Consider the following 27,790-nt stretch of genomic DNA (forward strand, 5'->3'; position numbering starts at 1 on the left):
AAATGTGGCAGTGGGAGGGAATTATTCATTACAGAAAGTACTTTAAAATTAATTTAAAAAAACTAATTCATGGTAATAAAATCTCTAAACAAAATAGTAATGTTGAATATTAGGAACATGCCACTTGGGAAGTAATATCTTTTAAATGGGAATTTGATTGAATGAGAGTTACGATTTGTTCAAGGAAATATGAAGCTTATTGAAATGGTATAAATGGGGTTCATAAAATGGAAAAGTTCTTTGTTATCTAAATATTAGCATTGGTCTTCAGGTTTTCTTTTTGTATTGACATATATATATTTTCTACCTTATTTTATGAACCTGGTACATGGACTCTAAAGCCAAGTAACACAGCATTAGAAATATTGAAGCTCTTAAAACTGATCACTAGAAGTTTCTGCTGATATTATTTGTAGGAAGAAATATTTATAATTGAAAAGTATGCAAGAAATGATTAACAAATGTAGTATAGGAAAATAGTTCAAATATTGCCAAGATGAATTATTTAGTATCGCTATGAAAAATATGAAAATCACTTTGATAATATCCAATCTCTAATAACAGGAACTCATTAAGAAGAAAAAGAATCATTATTTACTGGGAGAATTGATATGATTTATATTGATTTTATAAAAGAAATATCACATACCTCGGTCGAACTTCAACGTCAGGACCTCCCATTCCAGCTGTTTCATGAGTAAATGCTTCTCTAGACCAAACTCTACGTTCTTTGGTGATTCTTACGTCTTCATTAGAAACATGATCATCAGAATCACCAGCTAGGTGTGATGCAATACGGTCACTTATATCTTCTGATTCTTGTTCATCTCCTAACCTGAAAGGAAAAGGGAAAATCTCTATTAGCTATTGAGTAGTCTTCAACTTTTTTTTTTTAAATGTCACAACATAGTAATTTATGAAGTTATAGTACATGAATTTATTATAATGATTTGACCCGAAGAAGAACTTGCTTATCATTTTGATAGTTATTTCATATTTTCTAAATATTTCTCATCATTAATCTATTTATAAATCAAAAGAAAAAAAATGTACTTATTATATAATACTACTTTGTATTTTCTTTGATAGATGAAAAATCATAATAATTAAATTAAAGTTTTCAAAATTTATTCTACTGACTGAATAATCTACAGTTTTGTAGAATAACAAAACAGATTTACTTTTTTTAAAAATAAATATCTATTTAGACAATGTAAATTATATGAATGTTGCAGATATTACAGTGTGAATGTTATAAAGTGTATGTTTTTAAAGCTAACATTTGTTAGCTTACCATGATAACTTTTTTGAAATAAAACATTAATATTTATTTTTATTCAGAATTTCAGAAAATAGAATATTTATTGTTTCCGATCACAAAAGTGATTGAAACAACTCACATAAGAGTGATCAATTGAATCTAAATGAACAGATCAATTATATGTTTTTAATTATTGGCAAATTTTATGGGTAATCTTTTATATAGTGTTGTAGAGCACTACAGAATTTGTTCATAATGTGTTTGTTGATGGTAAGGCTTTCTACTGCAGCTGACCTGCTTTTGGCTCTACAAAATGAATCCAGTAGGAATTTTGCAATACTGATAACTGTACTTTTTATACTTAACATTTATCTATTTCCCATTGTCTTTACATTGTTTATAACAAAAAAAATAATAAACAGATTCCTGTATCTGGTTTTCTCTAGTTATTTTTTAAAAATGTATTATTTATTAAGGACTAATAAATATTATGGACTATACTACTATAAATGACTAGTGAGGTAAGCCACTAAATACCAACAGTATACAGCTGAAAACTCTTCACTGTATTATTCAACATGGTGATATGTGATAAGCAGCGTTTTAAAAAAATTTGGCTTTAACAATTATCATTCTATATCTTATATCCTCAAGTTGCTACTTCCAAAGATGTTTCAGGCTTTTTGAAACCATTAGGTTGTAAGCAAGTATAATTTTAAATATGCATCATCCATACATCTAATGGAACTATATTTTAGAATAAAAAATGCATATAAGCAAAAGTTTTGTCATCCTTACTTACCTAAAATGATTTGGTTGAAAATTTTAGTTTTAAAACAATTTTTGATTAAAAAAAGAAATACATTTCATCTTTGTATATTTTTGTTCTTCATATATGTAGATTATTAAAGTGAAAATCCCATCTTTAACTGTTCATCTCAATCTTAAATTTGTTAATTCTTGCAAGTTCCAGATAACAGAGCTCTTAAAAGCTTACCAGTAGAGATACCAAGTTTGACCAAAGAAGCAGCAGTTCCATTGGATACTACTTCCCACCATTGCAGACAGAGCTAATTTAGTGGTTGACCCAATTCCCTATGGATCTATCTATTCATGAGAAAAAGGAGTAGTAGGCAATGAAAGCTGGTTATTGGGGAAACAGGATGATTAAATCTCAGGATTTCAAGCCTCAAGTTTGCAGCAGTTTACCATTGCTGAGAATCTTTAGGAATTAAATTAGTTTTAAATATCTTATTGCAAAAGTTAACTTTAATTCATCTTTTTATATTAAAGCAATTAAATATTTAAGTCTACATTACAATTCTTTTACTGGTAGTACATGCAGCATCATTGGTTTTCAAGGTTTAACCAAAACAGAATTATTAACTATTATGTATAGAAGGGTTTACTACTGGCTTTGGACTGTTACTGCATGACACAGGATCTAAATTTAATCATATGAAAATTATGAAATATAGAAGTATGATGTTAACAACTCAGTGTTACAAAAATCCTTACTGTTCATATAATTCTTAGCATTTTATGGATGGACATTCGATAATGTATTAATACATGAGACAGCATGATAAATATTTACTTTATCATTGAAATTTTAGAATCACTTGCCTTACTTTATTGTTAATAATAGTAATAGTATATACATGTATTTTCAGATCCAAATGTAATTAATTCATTATATCATAGATGACAGGAATGTTGTATGTTTTTCCTTTAATAATAAAAATCTTTGCTTTCAGAATTTGATTGGGAGGATCGAGAGGAATCATAGAAATAACAGGAGTTGCATTAAATAATAAGTAAAATCTCCAAAGAATAAATATAACAATTTTGAAGGGAATTATTAAACAGTTGAGTACATATTTATCCACATATTAAATAAGTATGTTGAAAGTTCATATTTATCTAAATATTTTTATTTAAAATCTCATTTGCTGAGCAATTTGTTTCTGTACAAGGAAGTTTTTGATTTTATTTAAAATAATTCTTTGAAAGATTCTTTCAATTGTTAAGTAATTTAATAAAAGTAGAAACTGAATAATAAAAAGCTTCTTTCTTATTGTTCAACATATTGTTGTGCATTATTTTATTGTTTGGTATAATGAAAGTAACTATTTTTAGGTTGTACATTGTACATATTAAATATAAATGAGTAATGTTAATTTTTAATTACTGAAAAAGTGTCTACATTAATCATATTTATGGAACAAACAAATACGTCACAGCTCATGTTTGAATTCTGAAAACTAATTCTGAAATTTGCTTTCTTTAATCATATTGAGTATTACTAAAACAAATTTTACAAAAGTGTTAGGTTTCTTTATTAATCTATGATAATTCTCTTCAAGACTGTTGAACTTAACACTTATAACAGTAGAATGTTAGGGCATAATTCAAAGATTCTTTGCAGTGATTGGCTTAAACTAATGTTTGACTGCTTATTTCTTCCATGCTGTTTACTTACACAATGAATTCAAATCTCTGCTTGCATTGTTTGAATGATATTTTTATTTCACTTTTTTGTTTCTATCTTAAAAATTATTTTTTTACATGCAGTTTTAGTACGCATCAGCAGCTTGAATTGTACATTCTCAAATCATTATAAGTAAAATTTGAGTCACAGTTTTCTGTCATAATGATACGCTCATTAATTTTAAGGATATTAGAAAAAAGCAATTGATTTTTTAAAAAAAGATGTGTGTGTGTATGTGTGTATAAGAATTATTTTACTGAAATTAATCTTTTTAAGATTCATATTATTCCTCTGTACTGTTAAATTATATTTTAAAGTTTTTTTTCATGATAAAATTAAGGTAATATATCTCATCTCAATTAAAAAAGTACTAGGTCGTTTTTATTACAAAAATACAATTTATATATATATATATATATATATATATATAATAATCTAGGCGTAATTAAAACCTTATTTTTATGTACATTTTATATTGAAGTCTTTGTTGATGATGTGAGTAAATATAATTTATTTAGATTACTGCAAATTAAGCTTTACTTTTAAGTTACCACATAAAAACAGTCTTTATCAAATAATCAGTTTTGTTCTGATTGTTCATATATTGATCTAAATAAATATCTAAAAAAAAATTTAAAAAAACACAAAGTTATTTTTATTTTATAATATTGATCCCTCTGCTTATCCCATGTGTTATTAGAATTTTTAAAATTATGAAATTACTTTTTTTTCCAGTTTCTGATTTTTTTTATTTTTAAGAATAAACTTTAAAAAATATAGTTTTTTTAAAAATTTATTCAATTTTTAGATTCAGTGCAGTGTTATTTTGTTATTTTACACTTATCAGTGAATGAAATTTATACTTAGCAAAATGACAATTCTAAAGATGAGCAGACACCAAAATGTTTGGGTGTTCCAACAATTTTTTGCACCTGTTTATGACATTAAAGAAAGTTTAGTTGAAAATGATTCATATATAAAGATAGGTAAAATTTGTTTAAATGAAGCAGGCAAATATAATTTGAATACAGTAAGAGGACATAAACATGAAAAACTATTATTTTTATCTGGTAACCGAGCTTCAATCCTGAACCTAAGTTTTCATTATTCAGAAGTTAATGTAATGTACGTGTTGCTTTCATAATTCTAAATAAGTCATTTTCACCTTTGTAAATGTCTCTTGTATATAAGTTAAAAAAAGTAAGTTTCAAGAATTTTAATTCATGTTTTGACTAGGTCTTGTAATGATAAATTACAAGACCTAGAGAGAGAAGGTAACCGCTGATTAATACTCCCTCTTGTACAACACTCATTAATGTTTCATGGATCATCATAAAACTGATAGCACTGAGATTACAAATAGCAGTTTTATCGCTAGTAAGAGATCGATTAGATCCTGAACAAAATGGTAAAATATTTTGATTAGGTACATCATCCTTACTCACCTATTACCCGCCACTTTTCTTTATTCGCTTTACCCCTTCTTTTTCCATTATCAATTCTGTGGTCTGATGTTTCTAGAGCCTCTGAGCTGAGGATACTGAGACCTTAATTACAAACCCACTGCATATATAGTGTTATCTGATAGGAAGGAGGCTGCCTGTGAATCAACCTAGAAACTCTTGTTATATATTTGATGGCTGCAAAACACACCTAATGAGTTATATATACGCAGGTTAAAACAGGCCAGATTACCCTCATCCCTGCATAATAAAGCAGATTTTTATATTGTACTTTTATTAATGATCATAGTTACACTTTATAAAATAATCTTCTAAAGACCAACAGTTCAAGACGGTTTTTAATTATTTATTTATGAAGTATATTGTTGGGAGATACACTTTAAAACAATTTAGGCATTCAATCCAAGAAACAGAACAAGTAGATTAGTGTAGTTTGATACTGCTAGATTATTTAAACTGTTTTATGTAAGGTCAGAGTTCATGGATAAATTTCCATATGACATTAATACCCATAATAATAAAAAAATTATATTTTTATAAAAGGATTAAAGCAGGTTTTAATTACAAATTCTGTTCTACACTGAAAAATTTATTTCCTCCGCAAATAAGTATTTGTGGATTTACCCGTAGAACCGAGTTCAACTTTTGATTCATTCTGCATTTAGTACCAAGTCACTACACATGCTATTAAAAACTACATTAGTTAGTAACCATTTTTTCTAGTTCATTTCTAAAGTTTATTTTTTTTTTTTAATTATTTTATATAAAGAAGTTTTTGGTAGTAGACACATCAATTGCACATGTAAGTTGTTTATTCTATTTAAAAAGAGAAGATAAAATTATATACTGGAATACAAATTAAAATACTTCCCATGCAATAGTAAGCAGTTTTTTTTAAATTTATTTAGATATCCTTTTTAAAAGTATAATAATTATTATACTTAGCATATGTTAGTGTGCAATTGAATATATGTATGAATGAAAAGTAGTGTAAGTTTTATGATGAGAAGTGTGATGATGTAAAGAAGTCAGAACAAGATGTTTTTACTTTTATTGTTTATTTTGTATTATGTACATAGATTCATTATTTATAAAATGCATATATTTTTGAACTGATGATTTAAATTTTAGGTTATGATAAAGTTAGCTTACTCTTCGCTCTGAATATCCCTTCTCCGTAAAAGTGCATCTAGCAATTCGGGATGGCTGTCCATCATATGGATGTATACTTCATCTAACAATTCAGCAGACACCTTTTTAAAATAAATACAAAAAGAGAGAATGAGTAGAAGTAAGTAAAATAAACATAATTTCCAAACATTATTTTTAAAATATGAATTAATTTTTTATTAATGATATTTGAATTGAATCAAACTAATTAATTTTTCTTAAATGGTTAACAATATTTTATAATAATTCAGGAATAGATCAAGAGGATCTTTTTTCAAGTGTCCATATGTATAGTGATTTTTGTTTTTTGCAATGACTGCATTACTAGCAAAATTCTTTGGATGTTAAAATTAATACATCATTAATTCATTAGTTTCTGTAGAAAATAAAAATTGTGTTCAGTATATTAAAATTGGGATCATATATTTATTGTATTACCCACTGGAACACCTTATCACAAATTTGAATTTTATTAACCCTGTTACTGCTAACCATCTTGATCACGAAGCATTAACTATATCATCATCTGCTAGAGTTACAATCAAGATGTATTATGTAAAATCTAAGATTTAAATATTATATTGCTGCTTAATATCTACAGATATTAATATATAATATACCGTTAGAAAGCTAAAATTTCTCTTATTAATTACAATTTTTTTTAAAAGAAAACTATGTAAAAGTTATAGCTGGCGAACTAAAGTTGTCTCACAAAATCACATTAACATTACACACAGCTGACTAGTTTGTTTTAATTGTAGTTTAGGCTTGTGTTTGTGTTGTGTTCTGATTAATTTGAGTTTCTACTTTTCCTGTGAAAAGGTGTTGAACATGAGTGAATTGTTTAATTTTAATGCCAATTGCAATCATTTGAGTGAAATAGATGACTTAGTTGATGATGATTAATCAGTCATAGATTGTGACTTATTTAGTGATACGGGAGATGTGAATTCTGATTGTGACAAACTTTAGGAACTAGATTCTGACAAATGTAATAGAGAAACAGAAGTGCTGCAACTCTGCTACTGCAACTTGGCTTGTATGTATTAGGATGTATTCCCAGAGCCGATACTGGTATTGAGAGCAAATATCAGGTTTGACATCTTGGGATAAGAAATTGCCCTACCTCATAACAGTAGCCCATTTTCTTATTTTTATTTATCTTTAACCAAAGCAATATGAAATCTCTTGGGTTCAGAAAACAATGCTTATGCCCAAAAAACATAAGCTTGAAGAAGGATTCTGGGGAAATGAAAAAGTTTTCTAGATTTCAAAGATGGGCTAATGCTAATGTATGTGCATCAGTTAAATGAAAAAATGTATTTCCTAAGTAATAAACATGGGTATCATTGGGAGAAAATGTAGAACATTACTGACAAAATGATCACAGAAAAATGCTTTTCTTTCCTGAGACAATAGTTCTTATGCTGAAGATGCTGTAATCCAAAGCAGCTGTTTTGAGTATTGTGGTGGATACAGCATATGAAGAAAATTTATAAGATCCAGTAATAAATTCAACCCAGGTCCAAGTAGTAGAGATAAACATGAACTGGTACATCTCTCTGCTAACAAACTTTAGCTGTGTATTGTTTGTTCAAGCAATAAAAAATCAAGAAACCACTTTTGGTGCCTTGGTTGTAGTTCCGGATCAAATGATAATCAAAATATCGTGACATGGCTGCTGTTTAATTAGGCAGATCTGTTTTACTGGATTTAATAATCTCAACCACTCTCTTCTAATAGAGCAAATACATTATTGAATTAAGTCATGAGAAACTGAGCCATCTATAATTTTATGGGAAATGAAGGAAATGCATATTAGAAGGTTGAAACTAAACATCAAATTCATGTGTGTGTAACAGCTGTTTGGTAAGTTTGTTGATACAGAGATAGAAGATACAAATTATAAAGGAAGGCAAAATCTGGAATGTGTAAGACAGATAATTGTGGATATAGGATATAGTAAATGGGTTGGTTTAAAAATTAGTGCAGAATAAAATAAAATGGAGAAAAGCATCACACCAGTCAACTGACTGATGACAAATTAAAAACAATTATTGTTCATGAAAAGTAAGTATATTCACTACTGTTCATAAGTTACTTAGATGAAACCAGGCTTTGTTACTAAAATAAACTTATTTCAGCACCTTATTCCATTTTCACCAATAAAAATTGAACCTGTGATAATACTGTGAATGTTTCTCATGGTCATGTTCTTTCAATTCATTATCAAGATCTGTATGATAAGCATGAAACGTTAACCTTTTTGTAGACCAGAAATTAAATGCTACTGGCATTTTAATCTGGAAGATTATTGTCTAAGAGACATGCTTTATTCTTGGTAAGTAGACCATCGCTTAGTATTTTTACTGTTAATAGTGATGGTAAGACTGGGGCATTTTGATTCTAAACACTCCTAGTCTCGATATAAACACATACTCATCACTGGAAAATGACAGCCAGCTATTGCAGCAAAAAAGGAGTGGGTACTGAAATGATCTTAGTGGAGGTTATTTCAACTGCTAATTGTAGCAAATCTTGACTGTATAGAGTGACATTAATTTTTTCCGGTGCACAAGTTCATTCTAAGCACTGGTTCCTTTTTGAAACAGATGTTTTAATAATTAATTAATGAATTAACTACATAAATAAACTTAACTTAAAACAAAAACTCATTTCATTCAAATAATATTATATCAGTTTACATTCTGTAGTGTTTCAACTAACCCACTATTCTTTACTATAAATGAATATCTTACTGTACATAATGTCTTTATCTTGTATGTTTTTCTTTAGTTAGTATCTCTGCGTGTGACAAGATATCTTTCTTAAAGTTGTCTAAATTTTTTGTACTAGGTCACATAAATGTTAAAAGTGCAAGTTAGATCTCATGTTGCTTATACCACCTGCATCTTGCACAGATTTATATTTAATTATATTAATGATGCTTGATCTAACTGCTGTATTATATCAGACAATCATTCATTTGTATTGGTTGGAATTTTTTTTAATACTGGTATAAACATTGGTTGATGTGATTTTTCATTTAAGACCCCAACATTTTCAGTTTTTATAAATTAAAAAAAAAATTCATTTGTTATTAATTCATTTTCAATTCATAAATATTGTACTATGTTTAAATACTAACCAGGCTGTTCATTGTATAGTAACACTTTACAGAAGTTAAAGAGTAGTTAAAAATAATTATTTAAAAAATTGATAATATTTTTTAAACTTATAAATATTATTGGAGAGCTATAAAATCTGCTGAAATTCGGTAAGCTATAAATTACATAGACATATTTTTTAGTAATATAATATTTTAATGTAACAATGTTATCATGTCTCATGATTTAAAATCATAATATTAGACAAAAAAAAGAGGATAAAAACTATTAATCATAGTAATACATATATTTTAATAATTGTTAACATTGTTTTAGTAATCTTGGAATGTTTAATCTTGAATTAAAAAAAAACTTATATTTGAATTAGAAAAAAACTTATGTTGTTAGAGAGTTGAGGGTGTGCTTTGCCAAGTTTTGTTTTAGTGAGTTACTTTGAAGGTTCTAGGTTTTTGACCTTCCCTACCATAAATCAGATATTTTTTTAACGTTATTTCCCTCCTTCTTCCTAACTTAAAATACATGTAGTTCAGTTCTTTACTACTAAAAATTATAGGAAAAAAGTTTATTAAATTTTTATCCATAGTTGTTTTGATAAAATTCTAAATTCATATCATAAGTTATGTTTATTGTGGGCTGTCTAGGTGAATAATTATGAGTGTAAATAATAATAATTGGATAATAAGAATATTCTGTACAGTAGGGAATTAAGGTGCCCATTGTTGAGCACTGGTAAAAACCTTGTAACAATGGTTTAACATAAAGTGGGTTTGCTGCTGGATTTGAGAAACACCGATGAGGATGCCCTTTTACTATTTAAATAATTTTAGGGAAAGTTTTTTATGGAAAATAAGCATAATTATAATTTGTAACAAAAACATAATTAATTGTACTAGTAACACTAGTCAACATAAAATTTGTATCTAACATGTTACACAATTTTTCTCACTGTAATTTAGATGCTGATTTCAAATATGCTGCTATTGAAATTGTGTTACCACACAAAATGTTTTATGTAAATCGTAAATTTGTAAAAATTTTTTATAATACTCATTTTGATCAACTACTGGTTACAATTAAAAATAGTTTCTGTATTTTTACTTTTAAACAACTTGCATGCATGCTTAATTAAGGAAAAATAAATGTATCATGAGAAGTAGACACGTATAAATATGACTGTATGATACCATCATACAGACATCTGTTGTTGTCTACTACAGAGCTTAAAATCTAATTCAGTCTGGCTTCATTTGTCTATAATGTGTGTTGTTATTCACACAGTTATTAGTGTTTTGCAATATTTTCATTAATTTTTTACAATACAAAAGTGCTTTTTTTTGTTTTTATTTGCTACAATATGGCTGCTGCAAAACTTTTCATGGATGTTCAAATCATCCAGATAATTTTTGTTATATCTGTGGTAAATATATGCCTAAATTTCAAAGAAAGACTATTTCTGAATTGATAAAAAATAGCTTTTAAATTTTATTCTGTTTTTGCAGTCTGAGATCAAGATAAAATCTGGGGCACCTCATGTTATTTGCATATCATGCTCAGTAACTCTTACTGAATTGTTGAAGGGGAAATGACGAGCTATGCCATTCACTGTACCAATGGTTTGATGTGAACCTAAGGACCACTTTACTGTCTGCTACTTTTATATGACAAATATATTTGGATTTTCATTCATTGGAGAAGAGTTACCTATACCTCTATCACCATCTAATTCGACACTGCTAGAAAAATAATCTGAAAATAAAGCAGATGATGTTGAAGAATTTCTTCCTGTATCTGATGATAAATCTTTTCATTTAATTCAACAACATGAACTTAATGATTTAGTTGATGATCTAGTTCATGATCTAAATTTATCAAAGCAGCTATCTGAACTTCTGAGGTCAAGACTGCAACAGTGGAATCTTTTAGCAGAAAAAAACAAAAGTTATGTTTAGAACATGAAATAAAACTCTTTCAACTTATTTTACTATGAAAAATTTATTGTGAGTTTCAAGTATTTGAAATTCAGCATAGAAACTGCTTAAGAAATCAACTTTTAATGATAAACTTAGCGAATGTGAACTAGCTACATGGAAGTTCTTCATAGACGTGTTGGTGGTTTTTTTAGCCTAGTCAACAGTAAAGATGAATACTATGTTTTTTAGGTTAATATGCTGTTAGAAAACTGCAAATGTTTAGGAAGTAAAAAAAATGAATATAATTAAAAATGTATTTCCTACACTCCCACCTAGACGTTTTTCCTGAAAATTTGGGCTGTCAGTGATGAGCAAGGAGAATGTTTCCATCAGGATATTTTGACTATGGAGCATCGGTATCAAGGAAGATGAGACTCTGGAATGATGGGCGACTATTGTTGGTTTTTGTTTTGAAAAATTGATAAAACATCATACCAGTGAAAAGGTTGGTTAACATATTTTAAAAATTAAAGGTGAGACAATTCCAATGATTTAAACAAATTTTAAATAAATACAAATAAATAATTTTTTTTAAATATTTATTTCACAGTGATTATGGATTTTTTTGGTAATAAATAATTTGTATAGAAAAAACATGATGCATACACAAATTCTGATAACAGTTTAAATTCAGCACCCAAAAACTACTTAATATATCACCATGTTCAATTCCAGAACACGAAAAAAAAAATCTTTTTTGTTGACTAGTGTACTTAAAATAAATAAATAAATAAAGTAAATGTACTTCATCATCAATGTAACTCTCATACATTGTTTGTTTTATCAAATGAATATTATTTGCAATCTTGCAAAAAATACTGTTATAGGTAGATGTGATTCTTTTGACATTCTGAATGTCTGAAGATATCATACATAGCTTTGTTGATTCAGAGTCCATAGGAAGAGGTGTTCCTTGTTTTTGAAGTAATATTGCGCTTCACGTTAAATATAATCTTCAACCTTTAATCTCAATTTTAATACATTTATTTGTATTAAGATCAACAAAATGATCTTTTATTCAAAGATGATCAACTAATAAATAATATACCATAATGGAAAAGATGCTAATTTGTAGAGATGCAAGAAATAAAGGTACATAGAAAAAAAAAGAGAAGGTACGTTGAAATAAATGTACCAAGTATTTCTTTTTAATAATTGGGTTTAAATGTAAATCTTGAAAGGCTAAGAATCTTACCAATGATTATTATGCGTTATCTTTGTTTCAGTTTAGCTGATGATTGAACTTCAGCAGTGGAATTAGAGAAAGGAACTCAATCATGTAGTGGGATTATGGAAGGCACATGTTTTGAAGTCTGTTACGAGATTGCAGGGAGAAAAGTAAAGAAAAAGGGTGTAGTCAAGAAAATACACAGTATTTTCTTGACTCATTTTCTGATTTTCACTCATAAGAAAATAATCATGTGGATTACATTCAAAGGATACTAATGACAGAAATAAACAATGGAATAAGTTAGCAATCTGAACAATTGTAGACATTCTTTGAAATTTATGTTATGTTTTTCCTTTCATAATTTTTTTTTACCCTATTTATGTCTGTGTATATAATTGGTTAGACACATTCTCTACACTGATGAAATTCTGTTATTACGATAATAAAAATATCACATGTCTGTGGCTGGGAAACAATTTCAAGGAGTCATTAGCAATAGACTGTAACCTGTTTCATTCTGATCTTTAACTGGCTATCTCCAATATGAAAAGCAAGTATTTATTCTCTGCACCAGACTATGATACAAAACTGTAAATTATCTGTAATCAGCCAGCTTCAGTTCTTGCTTCCCAGTTATTCTATCATGCTTATAACCAGTTAATCTCATGGATAAGAGGCAAGGGTTTTTTTCCAATAACATTTTTTATTCAGTTGTATTTTGATTGTTATCCTACCTTTAAATTATCTGAAAAAAAATTAATTCATGATAATTGAATTATCCAATTAAAAAATATTGTTATTACCTGATAAAGTTCTTTGAAGCTATCAATAAGACAACGAACAACATTGATTGCATCAGCTCTTTCTTCTGACCTCTCGGCACTCATTTCATCTTTAAGCGATTTATTATTGGAACAACTATGCAATATGTTTGGAGCAAAGAGTGTCGCTAGGTTATTACTATCCATTTTGTTACCTACAGTCCATTGACCTGTAAATTTATGACCGACTTAGAAATGATTAAATAAATTTGATTAGGAGTATAACTTTTATTTGTTATTAAAAAATATTTTGAATGATTCTTGCTAAACTAGTATTGTAAATACTCATATATATGAAAAGAACTGCCTTATTTTTTTGTTACTTTTACATTTTATTTTTAGTTTTTACTTGAAAAATATTTTTCATTTATGTTTCAAATAAACAAGAGTGATGTAGTTTTTCTTTAAATGTTTATATTCTTGAATATAGTGTTTTAGTAGATATGTAGTATTATTTGGGTAGAAATATACAGATATTTTAATCTAAATGATTATTTACAAAACAGATTTACAGTTTATTCTTTACTGTAATATATTTTCAGAAATAGAAAGAGATTCCATCAAAAACATGATCACAGATTTATAAATTTATTAAGAAATATAAACCACATTTTACAATTAATCATACTGATACATATGGGTTGTGATTGAATGAAGAAAAACTAGTAACTTACAAAAAATACACATTGAACCCATGTCTATCACAAACACAGACTGAAATTCAGCTAAAATCAAAAAAATCACTTACAATGAACAACTCTCATGAGATAGCAATACACAAAGAAACTAATTATCAAAAAATTCTGGTTTTGGTTCTGAAAAAATATTGGCCAAAAACACTTGGATCTTAGAAAACACAAATTCATTGCTTCTTAAATAGAGCTAGGTCTAATGTTACTACTATTCAAAACGGTATGAGATTAACCTGTTAAAATAGAATAAACTTTTATACTTTATAAATACAATTAAAGGATTTTCCACTTTGTTTCAAAAGCATGGTTTTTTTTAATATTTTGTCTCTTTTCAAGTTATTATTTGTTATAAAATCATAATTTTTACTAATGTAAAAATTAGTTTCAATTTAGTAAACTAGTTAAACTTTAATAAGATGTTGGAACATGTAGACTATCGTAAAGCATAAGTGGAATTTAAAGGATAAATTGTAAAACTGGTTTTTACTACAAGGAAGAAGATTTATATTTCATTTGAGATATAATTTGGTTACTCCAGTAGTAAATCTGTAACTATACATCTTCTTTTTTTTTTTAAATTTACATAAATAATAAATATTTATCTGCAGAAAAAATAAAACTAATAGTAATAATTATGAAAAAATAATAGTTCTTTGTAGTAGTATTAATAACAATAGAGGTAGTTTACATTTTCTGTTTCTAGTATTAGTGCTGAATTTTTATTGCAGTCACAGTGAAATTATTTATTTATATATTATATTATCACTAAAATAAAGTTTTGCTTTTTTCTAGTTAAAAATCACAGACCCTAAATACCTAAAGTAAGATTATTGTGTCATGACAATCAAATTCACACATTACTTAAATTTGTGTAAGGAAATTAAAAATTTTGATTTAGTAATTAGTACAAAGAAATGACATTTTTGTAAAATTACCTGAGCTGTCTTTCTGATCAGTAGAGTTATATGCTACAAGTGATAGTAGATTAAGTAACGCCCACAAGGTATCTCTGTTAGGCACAGGCAGTAGAAATATGAGGTTTTGTAATGCCTCTTGTTGCAGTCTTCTATTTCGTATCCCTGTTGATCATAAAAATTATTATAATAAATAGTAATAATGCAGAATAAAGGAATTTATTGTTACTCTTTATTTTTTTTAGTAAGCGCTACAAGCAAATATTTATAGATGCAAAGATAAAAATACAAGTTTCTCCTTCAAATCTGTTCACAATTTTCATGATTAAAGACTATTAAGAAAATGAGGAATAAAGTAGGTATTGTTGTTGACTTTTTTCCAAGCTAAATATACTGTTGCACATCAGGATAGCAAAGTTGCTATCGAAAGACAGTGATGTATAATTTACAATCATATTTTCATTGAATTCAATCATAAGGACTTCATTATGGAAAGGAAACTCTGATTGGCACGTCTTGTAGTCTTGTAATTCAAATCCTATTTGTATCACAGTTATAAAAAAAGTCTTCTTTAACAAAATTTGTTTAATTTAAAACTAATTAATGCAACCTTTTCACATATGGTTTCCCTACGGGTTTACTATACCTATACTCATTGTAGCAGTATCAATAACAGATCATATGATAATTTATGAAATTTTAATTGCACAAGTAACTACTTATATTACAATACAATAAAACTAATACTTATGAGGCTTTTAATGATTGAAAATGTTAAATGGCCACCAATTTGAAATTTTCAAAGATAGAATATTAAGTTGTATTTTTCTTGTAAAAGGTGTCAGGTGCATTTGCACAAAATTTCATTAAAATATATGAATTCATTCTAAGATATACATTTTTATTGAAAATAACAAAATTGTCTTTCTATATACATAAATATATTAACTTGTGCAGTATATAATACATATATATATATTCGTTTTCTCTTGCTAGTAGTTGAAAATGTAAGATATCAGTGGCAATGGGGATTCGCCTTGCCAAATACCAAAAAAGTATTATTCTGAAGCTTTATTACAATAATATAAATATATATATATAGGTTTATATATACATATGCATGCGAGCACACACACACACTACTATGCAAATCAATCAAAACACAGACGTTATTTAATAAAAAGTAACTTCACTTAGAAAAAAGTACAAACCTGTTCAATTTTTGAATATCTAGTAATTAATATATTTTTCTTTATTCTTAAACACTTGATGTACACAATTTTGCTTTTATTCAACAAGTGTAATACACATTTTTTTTATTTCGTCATGAAACCATATCAGTATTATTGCTTTAATGAGGTCAATTTTTGTGGTATAATTCATTTTTGAGAGTTGTTTTGTGACTATTATTATTAATATGTGATTTTCAATTAGGTTTAAGTTTGGGAAATTGTCTGGCTACAGGAGCCATTTAATGTTTCATTCTTTGAAAAATTGTTCCACTTTTTGACAGTATGGCATGGTGCCAAATCTTGTTGGAACACTGTTACCTAGTGGGAATTTGTTTTGAAGTAGTGTCAGAACCCTTTCCTTCAGAATTTTGATATACGCATCAATTTTCAACATACCAACTACTGGAAGAAATGAAAAGGCCTTCAAATGTGAATCAATCTCAAAAACCTTTTTTTTTCTAGGGATGTCTATCTGATTGTTGGATAGGAGTTGATGATGTATATTTTCATCTGATGCTTTTGTTAAAAATGAATCAACTCATCCCTGAACTTAAAAAGTTTGACCTCGGAAAATATAACATTTTTCCAGTCTTCTTTGGGCCACAAAAACCTATTTTAACACTTACCTGATGTTAAAAATTGCTTTTTAACTAGGCGATGAACTTTCCATCCAGCTGCAAGAAGTTAGCACCTAACATTTGTTACGTGTAAATCTGTTTTGCTGACTGCTAATTCTTGATTTAAATACACAGCAGATAATTTTGGATGAAGTTTACTTTTTCTCACTAAAACTGATCCAGTACTGTAGTAGTTTTTCTTTTACATCTACATTTGTTTTTCCTTTGAGGTGACAAGAAACCAGTTTCTTTAAACTGTTTTAAAATAGCAGTCCTGTCCCTAGTCCAACTCCATACGTAGACGCTATTTGTCATTACATCATACTGGTATGGTCAGAAAGAGAAATAATTTTCAAAAGCAAAATAAGTTTTGTAGTTTTGCCCATTATTATATATTCAAGACCCACAAAACAAAAAATTACAAAAATAAGATTTTGTAATAAAAAATGAAATAAACTTTCACAAAACACTATTTATAACATGAAAATTGCTGAATATCCAAAAAGCAATAACCTCACATTACACAGACACAAAGAAAGGATGTGGTCAAGCAGTATAGCCACATCATAAAAATAAACAAAAACTTCCCTGTGTTTGGATTAATGCATGAAGTATTTCTCACTTAACTATGCTTTGTGAAATTTTGTGGTCATCACATACTGTATGTACCTTCCCCTTTGTCACAAGCATTGTAGTTGAGTGCAAATTTCCCACTGGTTTTTAGGTAGAATGTTTTAGATACCATCCTCTAATATACTTAACATAAAAAGCCCAACTATACAATTTTTTTAATATATCATTCTTATAACAAGTTAACATCTGTCTTAACTACTTAAAAAAAGGATATAATAAAAAACCAAAAATGGATACATGTATAAAACTAACTTTGAGTTTGAATAAAGGCAGGATACAGGTCTTTACATAAAAGTGAGTCTGGCAGATCTCTGAAGTATTCTTTCAGTAATGTTGCTACATCATGAGGACATAACTCCAAATCAAGAGAAGCTTCTTTCCCACAGTCAAAATCTTCTCTTAACTATTAAAATAAATAAATAAATAAAAATCGCAATGGATTATTGGTTTTACAAATAACATTATTTATTGAGCATGCAATACATTTTTTACATTTATAAAGGCAATATATTTAGAATAAATTCTTAATCAAACAGGATAATGCAAAATAATCTATTAAATAAAAAAGAAACGAGCGTCATTAAAATGAGTTACTTGAGCTAGTAAAAAAATGTCACTTTACCTAAAAAAGAACAAGGTCATCTCTATCAAACAAGATTACATTTCTATTTTCATGTAGCTCGACATTAAAGAAATTGCCTTGTTATGTTTTTTTCATTTTCAATAAGTTATTTACCCGTTTATAAGATCTTTACTACAATTTATTTAAAATTAATTAAAATTTTATTGACAACAAAATTATTGTTTTTAAACAATTCCTTTTAAACCTTTGGATCCCGAGCGTCTGCATATGGCCCACCGAGCTGGTCAAGTGGGTAACTCGTCATCGCAAATCAGCTGATTTCAAAGTCGAAAGTCTTCTGATAATAGATTACATAACAAAAAGCAGCAAACATTTCCAGTGTTTTTTGTGATTATGACCCTAATAAGAAGTACCTATAGTACAAGGAGCTCCAGTCACAATTCCTATCTCTGCTCTGTAGAGAATTAAATTCTCGACAATGTTAACTACAGATTTTTTTTTTATTTAATGGTAAATTAACAAAGTTATTTTATTCCAAACCTAAAAAAGTATATTTTCCGACAAAGGTTTTCGTATTTTACCCTGTTTTTCTTAAAACTTAAGTGAGATTGAGAACTTATATTCAATTTCTTAGATCAAAAATCAAAACTTTATTCTAGTAAGGTTCAAACAACATCGCAAATCAGCTGATTTCGAAGTCGAGCGTTCCAACGTTCAAATCCTAGTAAAGACAGTTACTTTTATACGGATTTGAATACTAGATCGTGGATACCAGTGTTCTTTGGTGGTTGAGTTTCAATTGATCACAAATCTCAGAAATGGTAAATGGTTTCCTGAGACTGTACAAGACTATATGTACATTCATACATAACATCTTCTGAATACCTTACGGTGGTTCTGGAGGCTAAATAGAAAAAGAAAGTCCATATATATGGATATTTGGGTATCTGCTTAAAATCCGAACGTCCGTTCTTACGGAGGTTGGTATCTGCTAAAGTCCCATCTCTGAATTTTCAAACAGTTACTTTGTGTATAATAGAAGAGAATAGTATACTTATTAGATATCAAAAATATCAGGAAAAACGATCTTTCCATATATGTTAATATATTACATATTCGATGCATCAATTTGATCGGAATTTAGTTGGCTGCAAAAACATAATTATGTTGGCCTTGTCTATCCGATTGACTGTGTTGTTTCTTCGTAGCGCTGTCAACTGTTCTATGTTAATAACCAACTTTGCTCGTGTTTTGCGCTATTGTTTATGCGTCTTAAGTTTCATGAACAAATAGTTTATATATATATTTTTTTAATTTATAAAAAATGAAGCGGGTACATTCCCTTCTTAGTGTAAATACTATTACAAGAATAATTTGAGAATGATTGAGCAAGACAGTTTTTCTAGTGAACACTTTTCTCAACAGAAAGTGAGGTACCGGATGAAAGCTCATCTTTTATTGATGATCCAGATAAAAATCCACCTTTATATGTGCTAAGTGCAAAAAAAATGTACATACAAAGTATTTTCCACAACACAAATGCTAGAATTAACTCTTCCTCAAACATTTATGTACCGTATAATTATTTTTTATAATATTTAGGTTACGTGTTTTTGCATTAAAATAAAACTGTTCTTATTATTGAAAAATTATGTTTTGTGTAAATATTTTTCAATAATGCTAAAAATTGTGTTGGGTTATAAATAACATTTTTACCTAACTTGACGAAGGCCTCCCCACAAAACCGAAAGTGTGTTAATATACAAAAAAATTTCTGACTTATTTATTGAAATAATTCAATGAAATTTGGTGTGTGTATTCATTTTTAATTGAACTTTTATAATATATTTTTTTTTTGCATTATGTATTAGTACCCTACTTAATATTTTAGAGTAGTTAATAGAAAAAAAAACATAAGAATTTGTTAATAAATAAATGAGTTCTGAATTTTTTAGCAAACCGCTGCAAAGGTGCTAAATTATAGCAGGACTTTTATGCAGGTAGCAGAATAATAAACCCTGGAATTTTATGGAAGATATCTATCAAAAATTTCTGGGAGCCAAAGGACTAAAAATGCCACAACTCTGGCTGCAAAATCACTGACAAGCAAACTTTGGCCGAATTGACATAATTTCCCCTTTTGAGTTATCTAAAGTGAAAGTAGATTAAAAAAGAAAACAGGTGAGATAACTTCAGCAAACATTCAAAAAGAGTCAAGTTATCCCTTATATTCCCTTATTATCCCTTATATTCAGGTAGCAGAGGAATTTAATTTCTTTTCCAATATTTCAAACAACATTAATAATGATCCATTTCAAGCAAAGCTATTCATCCTGAATGGTTTTGTTAATGAATCAGTATTTTTCTTCCCTGCAGACATCTAGCAAGTTAAAATTTGTATTTTAAGTATAATGAGCAAACATTAAAAGAGCATTTATGAAATTTCTGCTAGTATTTTAAAAGAAGTAATGGACAGAGTTATTATCCCACTGAAAATTTAATTAATGAATTTTCAGCAACTGAATATTTCTCACCTGCCGTAAGACTTCCATTGTTATATGTAAGAATTAATTTTTGGAACACGATATTGCTGATTAATATTAACAATTAATGAAATCAGCCTTACCAGCACATTGATATGAACTCAAAATCTTTCGGGTTACTTGAAAACCATCATCAGGAGATAAAATTATTATTAAAGTCAAAAATTTAAAAGATCACAATTAAAACGTAAAGCGATCACTTCTGTCCGGTCCTAACAGTATACTGAAAGAATATACGTGTACTCTGGCAGATTAAAATGAAATCAAACAGAACCATGTTATCAGAGATATTACATTAAATTATTGCTTCTTTATATTTATATTAAGTATGTTTTTATTTAAGTTATATATCGTTTTTAAAAAAAAATTATCCATTAATTAAATTTTTATTATTGCAGTAGATATTTGGATATTTTTCCAAATTATAAGTATTGTAATATTTATAAGAAATATCTCAGTTTTTCATGAAATTATTATAATTGTATGTATGACCCTATTCTATGTTTGGCAAAGTTTGAGTTTTCTAGTTTATTATTTTTAATGCTATTATAATGCGCTCTTTTGCATGTGTAAAAGATTTGCGATTCCATTTGCGGAACTTTCATTTTTATACCTCTCATTAGGAAAGGTGGTAATTTTAAAAGTCTAGACTAATTTTGTTACTATTCATGTTTTCTAAAGTATTCGAAAAAAACTGACAACGCAGTTCTAGGGCTTTTCTGTCACACAGCTTTTGTCTGATGCACGGCTAACAACCAGCTTAATTAAAAATAGTTATCATTTTATTTAAATATAATATTTTTTGTTTAATTCTAACCAAAGTGCGCACACATACCGTATTTCATTTGAGTGATACTAGCAGCCACTTTAAATAATTTTTTATCCTTAAAATATTATTCATTTATTTAATTTTACCATTCACCTATGACGTCATGACATAGTGGCCGACTACAACAGCTGTACGTCAATACTACACTAGTGCTCATTGTGGTATTATTGATGCAGTATATCTAGTTAGTTACTAGTTTAGAGTATTTTTGGGTTGGGAGTTTGATTTTGGAAACATTTTTTTCTGGAGATTTTTTAATTATTAACAAATGTGTTTAAGAAATATAAAACCTTAATTAGGCAAAATTTCAAAATGATGACCTTGCTCAACAGGTGACCTTGTTGTACAGCCTCACCCCCTTGACCTTTTAGGTTGAAATTTAATGGCATCAATGCTCCATATACAAAAGTAATCTGACCAAGATTGTCAAAATTGGTCGAGTAGTTCTGCAGATGAATGTGAACATATATAAAACTTTCTTAAAACTCAAATAATTAATCAACATACTGACCACTGTGCCAATTAAACTCAAAAAACAACTACTTAACCACCAAACACAGCAAGAGAAAACCCATGTGTTTGCTGGTTAAGTTGTTGTTTTTTAATATATATATTATATTTATATTTAATAAATCAACCCTGAGTATAGAATAATTAAAATAGGATGATTTACCTTATTTCATTACAGAAACGGAAGTGCTTTCGCGAACTTGATTCGCATCATCAGCTGCATACATTTACATATATATAATATATATTACAAAAAACATCATAAACCTGCAATTCATGATAACATGCCACTTATTCACCTATAATTTTATGTTAAAAATAGTTTTAAACTAATTAAATTTTATTAAAATTTTTTTAAATTAAATTTAACTTATTGTACTTTAAAATCTTATTTAAAACTTTTATTTAAATCTAAATTTTTTAAAAATTGTAAACAAAAATAAAAACCATAAAATATAAAAAATTGCTTAAAATGATAAATATTAATCAATTAAGTTAAAATTCAAATGTAAAAATATAATTAAAACAAAGATAAAAATTAAAACTTTTAAAATAAAAACAAAATCTTAAGTAAAGCAAAATCATGTACCAGCCATTTCACTGAATTTACTTTACTATTTTATCATGGATTGCAAGTTTATGATGTTTTTTGTATTAATATATGATGTATATATAAATGTATGTATGGATAATGTATGCAGCTGATGATGAAAGCACTTTCATCAAGCTTTCAAGTTCATGAAAGCACTTGTGTTTGTGTAATGAAATAAGGTAAGTCATCCTATTACAATTATTCTGTTCTTAGAGTTGATCTTATTAAATATATTTTAATTGTATTGGTACAGAGGAGTATTGTTATTAAAAAAAAATTCTTTAAAAAAAAATATATATATATTAATTTTTTAAACATATTGTGTGTGTTGAATTATAATTAGTATTTATAAACCACCAGATAACACACAAAAAAAGCAAGAATGATCTTACCTTCAATCTAATAAGGTCTTTTCAAATCCTACAGATTCATCATCAGTTATTAAAATACCTTATCATTAGCATTAAGCTACTTTGTCAACCAAGTCATGACTGATTAGAACTATTAGTCAGATGTTAAAATTTTATTCTACTGGCCTACCAATTTAAACAGATCATTCTGCTCAAAATTTACCTGGTGGCTACTAAATAGAAACTTTTATATATTTATAAGTATAATATTTCTCCAAATGCTCCAGTTTGTTTATAACATTAAACATTTATAATATTTTAAGATTATTTACTAAATCTGTAATTTTATGTCCATTTAAAATCAAGTTATCTGCCGTATTTGAAACATTTTTCTTTTTATTTTTAAATGCTCTTAGATGTTACGAGAATCTTGCTTTAAAAGAGCTATCAGTTTTACCTATATATGGCATCACAGTCTGTACATTTAATTCTATATATGCCACTTAAGTTAAATCTATCAAAAATATATTTGTTATAACTAAAAAATTTTTTCAAAATATTATTTACAGGGTTATACTTGTATGTAATTGTATATTGTTTTTTATATTGTAAATATCCACTATTTTATTTGTGTTTGTGTTTATATAATTGTATAAAATATATTTTCTATCATAACTTTTAGAACCATTCTGATCATTTATGTGTGTAGCTGGTGGTTTATAAATACTAATTATTTACATATATATATAAGCTTTATTAAATAAACCACCTGTTACAGAATATTAAGATAAGACATATCTTAACTTAAATTTTTATGATTCTTGAAATAAAGACATTATTTCAATGTTGACTGAGGATACAGTATCCTGCACAAGTACTATCATGAAAAATTAAGGTAAGATATGTCTTTCCCCAATATTCTGTACTGGGTGGTTTTTTAATAGATATTAAATTTAATTTAATAGTACAGAGGAATAATATGAATCTTACAAAGATTAATTTCAGTAAAATAATACAGAGTGGCACAGGGAAACAGGAAATTTTGAAAGTAGTAGTGGCAGCCCTGAGAAGCTGATAAAAAGCTGGTGGCAGTGGCACCCTTCTGTGCAAAACTAACTGCCATTTAGTAATCTTGGACCTGTGGGTCGGTCGGTACACAACATGTATTTGCAGTGAAGGCTGTTTACAAGAATGGTAACAGTGTGACTGCTGCTCAACGGGAATTCCAATGTCATTACAATTTAGGATGTCATGGTGCGTACCAACTTGCCACGCCATCAAAACATGGGTTGAGGATTTTGAGAAGATGGGTTCAGCTTTAAAAAAAGAAATCGCCAGGAGGTCAACAAACCCCAGAAAACATTGAAGCACTTTGGGCTTCAATTGGAAGGAGCCCAAAACTATCGGCAAGGAAACACACAGCAGCATTGAACCTAAACCAAACAACCATCAGCCATATACTCCACAGTGATTTGCAGTTTTACCTGTACAAAAATCAAATTGTACAGGAACTGAAACCATCAGAATACATAGTGCGACAACAGTTATGTAATAAAATGATTGAAAAGATTAACGACCCCAATTTTGTTGACAACCATTTCATGTTGGATGAAGCACATTTCCATATCAGCAGGTATGTAAACAAGCAAAATTGCAGATATTGGCCAGCTGAAAACCCAATCATTTACACAGCCAAAAGGTTACAGTTTGGTGTGCCATATCAACACGAGGTGCAATTGGGCCTTACTTTTTCAAGGATGAGAGAGGAATGCAACGACAGTAATTTCTGAACGATATGATCAGAACTTCAGAACTTTCCTGATCTTCATAAACCTTGGTTTCAGCAAGATGGAGCCTGGCCCATACTGCATCAATGGCAGCCATCGACAGCTTGTAATCATGCAATTTCACAGACTGACTTGTAAATGTGTGATTTTTTCTTGTGGGGCCACCTCCAAAGTAAAGTGTACACCCCTCGCCCAACAACGATTGCTGATTTGAAAATGAGGAGAAGAAATCACTGCAAGTCTCATTGATGTGTTTGAAAGTGCCATGCAAAATCTCAACATTGCTTCCAGGAATGTTTACGTTTGAATGACCATCATATTACGGAAGTTGTTTTTAGAAATTTAAAATTTTTTTGTTTTGGGACCCTTAATGGCATGAAAAATTTACTTTTTATTTTCAACAATAAAACTTGTAAATTCATTTTTTTTTTACTTTTATGAGAGTCAAGATTTCCCATTTCCTTGTACCACTCTCTCTCTCTCTCTCTCTCTCTCTCTCACTCTCTCTCTCTCTCTCTCTATATATATATATATATATATATATATATATATATATGAAGTAATGAGTATTACAATAAATCCATTTCATTTAGTATTTCTTCTAAATCTTTTCTTGTTTTATGAAATAATAAAAAAATGTTAGCTGAAAAATGTTATAACTTTTTTCTTTTAAATTATATAATTACCTGCCGAACTCTTTTTTTTGATGAACTCACTCTGAATATACCTAAAGTATGTAAGCCATGCATCTCCAGATGCCGTAAACAGGTCATAACAATGTTTGGTACACCTCCTTCAGGTGCTGATAAATCCTGAGTTGAACCACATGAGAGACTGTCTAGTAGACCTGGCATACTCAATGTTGGTGATATTAAACTCTCACAGGATCCTTTCTGAAACACAAACACAAATTACATACTTTATTTAAAATTAATTTGTACAAATTACATTTTTTATTAAAATTAAATGTTTTTTATGTAAATATTTTTTTCTTTTTTACTTAATTTTTTTTATACAACTCATTCTACTCATATATTTTATCCCCTTTTTTACTTATTACATTTAAATAATTATAAATGTAATAAATTATGTAGATTATATATTATTTACATTATCTATTATGTAGATTAATACCTACATAAAAGCCCATGGATTTATTAATATTAGAATTTTCCTAACTTAAATGTGCCAATTCTGTTATAAGAGCAATAAGAAATGATGAAAGTAGATTTAAGATATTCATTTTATCTAATATCCTGTACAATTCATGTACTCTGTAAGTTATTTACATTTAATTAATGATTTAACAGTGAAATAGTTTTTAAATTTACATTTATAATTTGCTAAAGAAGTGACAGCAGTTAAACAGCCAAATAATAAATTGTGTAGAGCATAACTTGTTATTCAAAAAACCACACATTTAAAATTTAAAAAAAATCTGGATTAAAAGTATTCACTAATGTGAATGAAATTATTATATGAAAAGATGTAATGAAGTTCTGCCTTTTATTTAATATCGATTAGTGTTAAAAAAGATATTCCTTCCTCCGAAACCAACATAATTAAAAGAAGGATAAACAGTGTAATATAGAAACTTAGTTACCTATTGGTTTACTTTCAAATTAACTTCTGCTGGATAACTTCTAAATTGGATTAAAATCATAATAAAGAAACAGTTGATTCATTAAACAACATCCGCTTCTGATTGGTGACTGGTTAAAATGAGTAAGCTTTTGATTGGTTGAACACATCTATTGTAATGAAAATTTGTTTCATAATAGCCCTGGATTAAGATACAAGTTCCAGCTGCATAATTCAAACTTATACAGACGTAGAAATATATATTTTTTTAAATATTCAGATCAATCCAGCTCAAACAAGCATACATGCATAACAAGCTAATTGTGCCTTGTATTAATAGAATTGTAGAATAAAAATTCTATGAAAATTCCTGTAGCTTGGTTGGTCATTTTATTGGCTGTAATTCCGACTGATTTTTTTCACGGTAATGGATATTTTAGGAATTATGTGATGTGTATCATCAGTAATATAATAATCATTATATTTATATTTATCTTGTGTCGTTCCTTTTTTTTCTATATCTTTTAAAAGATAATATTTTATATTTATTCGTCTTTTTCTTTTTTTTGTAGCACAATTTTTAGAATATGAAGCATACTTATAATCTTTTTTTTATACAAGTTTTTTTTCAAGTATTAATTTTGTACACTTTTTATATTATTTGGATTAATTTCTTTAGTGCTTTGTACATTAAGTGAATAAAATTTTGTTTGCCTCTTTACTATTACTGCACACTTCGTTTTTCTTTTTTTATCTGCCTGATAACATCCGCAGTCTATTCATATATTATCCTCTATTTTCTTGTTTTTACAGAAAATAAGCCAGATTGTTTTTATAAGAAGTAAATTAATAATTAATTAAAAATTGAAAATGTTTACTTTAAAATTACTCTGTAATTATTCTTCCAGAAGAACTTTCAGAGGTAATTTATCGAACTTTTTCTGATTGGAGTTATTAGTAGCATGTTTTTTGTAGTGCCCATCTAAAAAAGGTTAGGAAATCTGTATAGTAGCTGAATTACTTATTCAATCTATGTTGTTTTTCATTTGATGATTTGCTTTGTAATTTTTGAAATTTTGTGTGGTTGTAAATTTCATGTTCTTTAAATGTGTTAAAATTAATGCCATCACTATCGTTTATTTGGTATATTATATTTCATGATCTTTATTAATTTTTTTATATGTCGATTTCTGTTATTGTAATGTTGAAAGCCACTCACTAACATTCTTTTGAAAATCTTGTATTGCCTGTTTTATTTTTAGTGATTCTTTTTTAATCATTAAACTGTTATAAGACTAAATTTTTGCAACAAAACTGTTATGTTGTAAGCAATGTTACACTGCATATACTGACTGTTACTAAACAGGTCTAGTATAATATAATTAAGTACCTACAGTAGACAAATACTTAATAAATTAGGTATTTAGCTATAAAAATACTAATTTACAGTAA

At 27.9% G+C, this 27,790-nt stretch overlaps 1 protein-coding gene and 1 long non-coding RNA gene across 4 annotated transcripts in view; one reads left to right on the plus strand and one right to left on the minus strand.

Moving 5' to 3' along the window:
* Positions 1-13,262, plus strand: part of LOC142318905 (uncharacterized) — a 40,500-nt gene extending 27,238 nt beyond the window's left edge. The window contains exons 3-5 of the long non-coding RNA XR_012755072.1: positions 3,019-3,129; positions 6,347-6,506; positions 12,710-13,262. This is a non-coding gene — a long non-coding RNA (uncharacterized LOC142318905). The remainder of the gene's footprint in view (positions 1-3,018; positions 3,130-6,346; positions 6,507-12,709) is intronic.
* Positions 1-27,790, minus strand: part of RhoGAP102A (Rho GTPase activating protein at 102A) — a 449,504-nt gene that overhangs the window by 9,509 nt on the left and 412,205 nt on the right. For all 3 annotated transcript variants that reach the window (XM_075355555.1, XM_075355554.1, XM_075355556.1), the window contains 6 exons: positions 25,444-25,650; positions 17,816-17,966; positions 15,103-15,246; positions 13,458-13,645; positions 6,368-6,468; positions 650-835 (listed from right to left, as the gene is read on the minus strand). In XM_075355555.1, coding sequence (XP_075211670.1) covers positions 650-835; positions 6,368-6,468; positions 13,458-13,645; positions 15,103-15,246; positions 17,816-17,966; positions 25,444-25,650 — 977 coding nt within the window. The remainder of the gene's footprint in view (positions 1-649; positions 836-6,367; positions 6,469-13,457; positions 13,646-15,102; positions 15,247-17,815; positions 17,967-25,443; positions 25,651-27,790) is intronic.

The sequence above is a fragment of the Lycorma delicatula genome, chromosome 2 (assembly GCF_047948215.1).
Source record: "Lycorma delicatula isolate Av1 chromosome 2, ASM4794821v1, whole genome shotgun sequence".
Classification (NCBI taxonomy): Eukaryota; Metazoa; Arthropoda; class Insecta; order Hemiptera; family Fulgoridae; genus Lycorma; species Lycorma delicatula.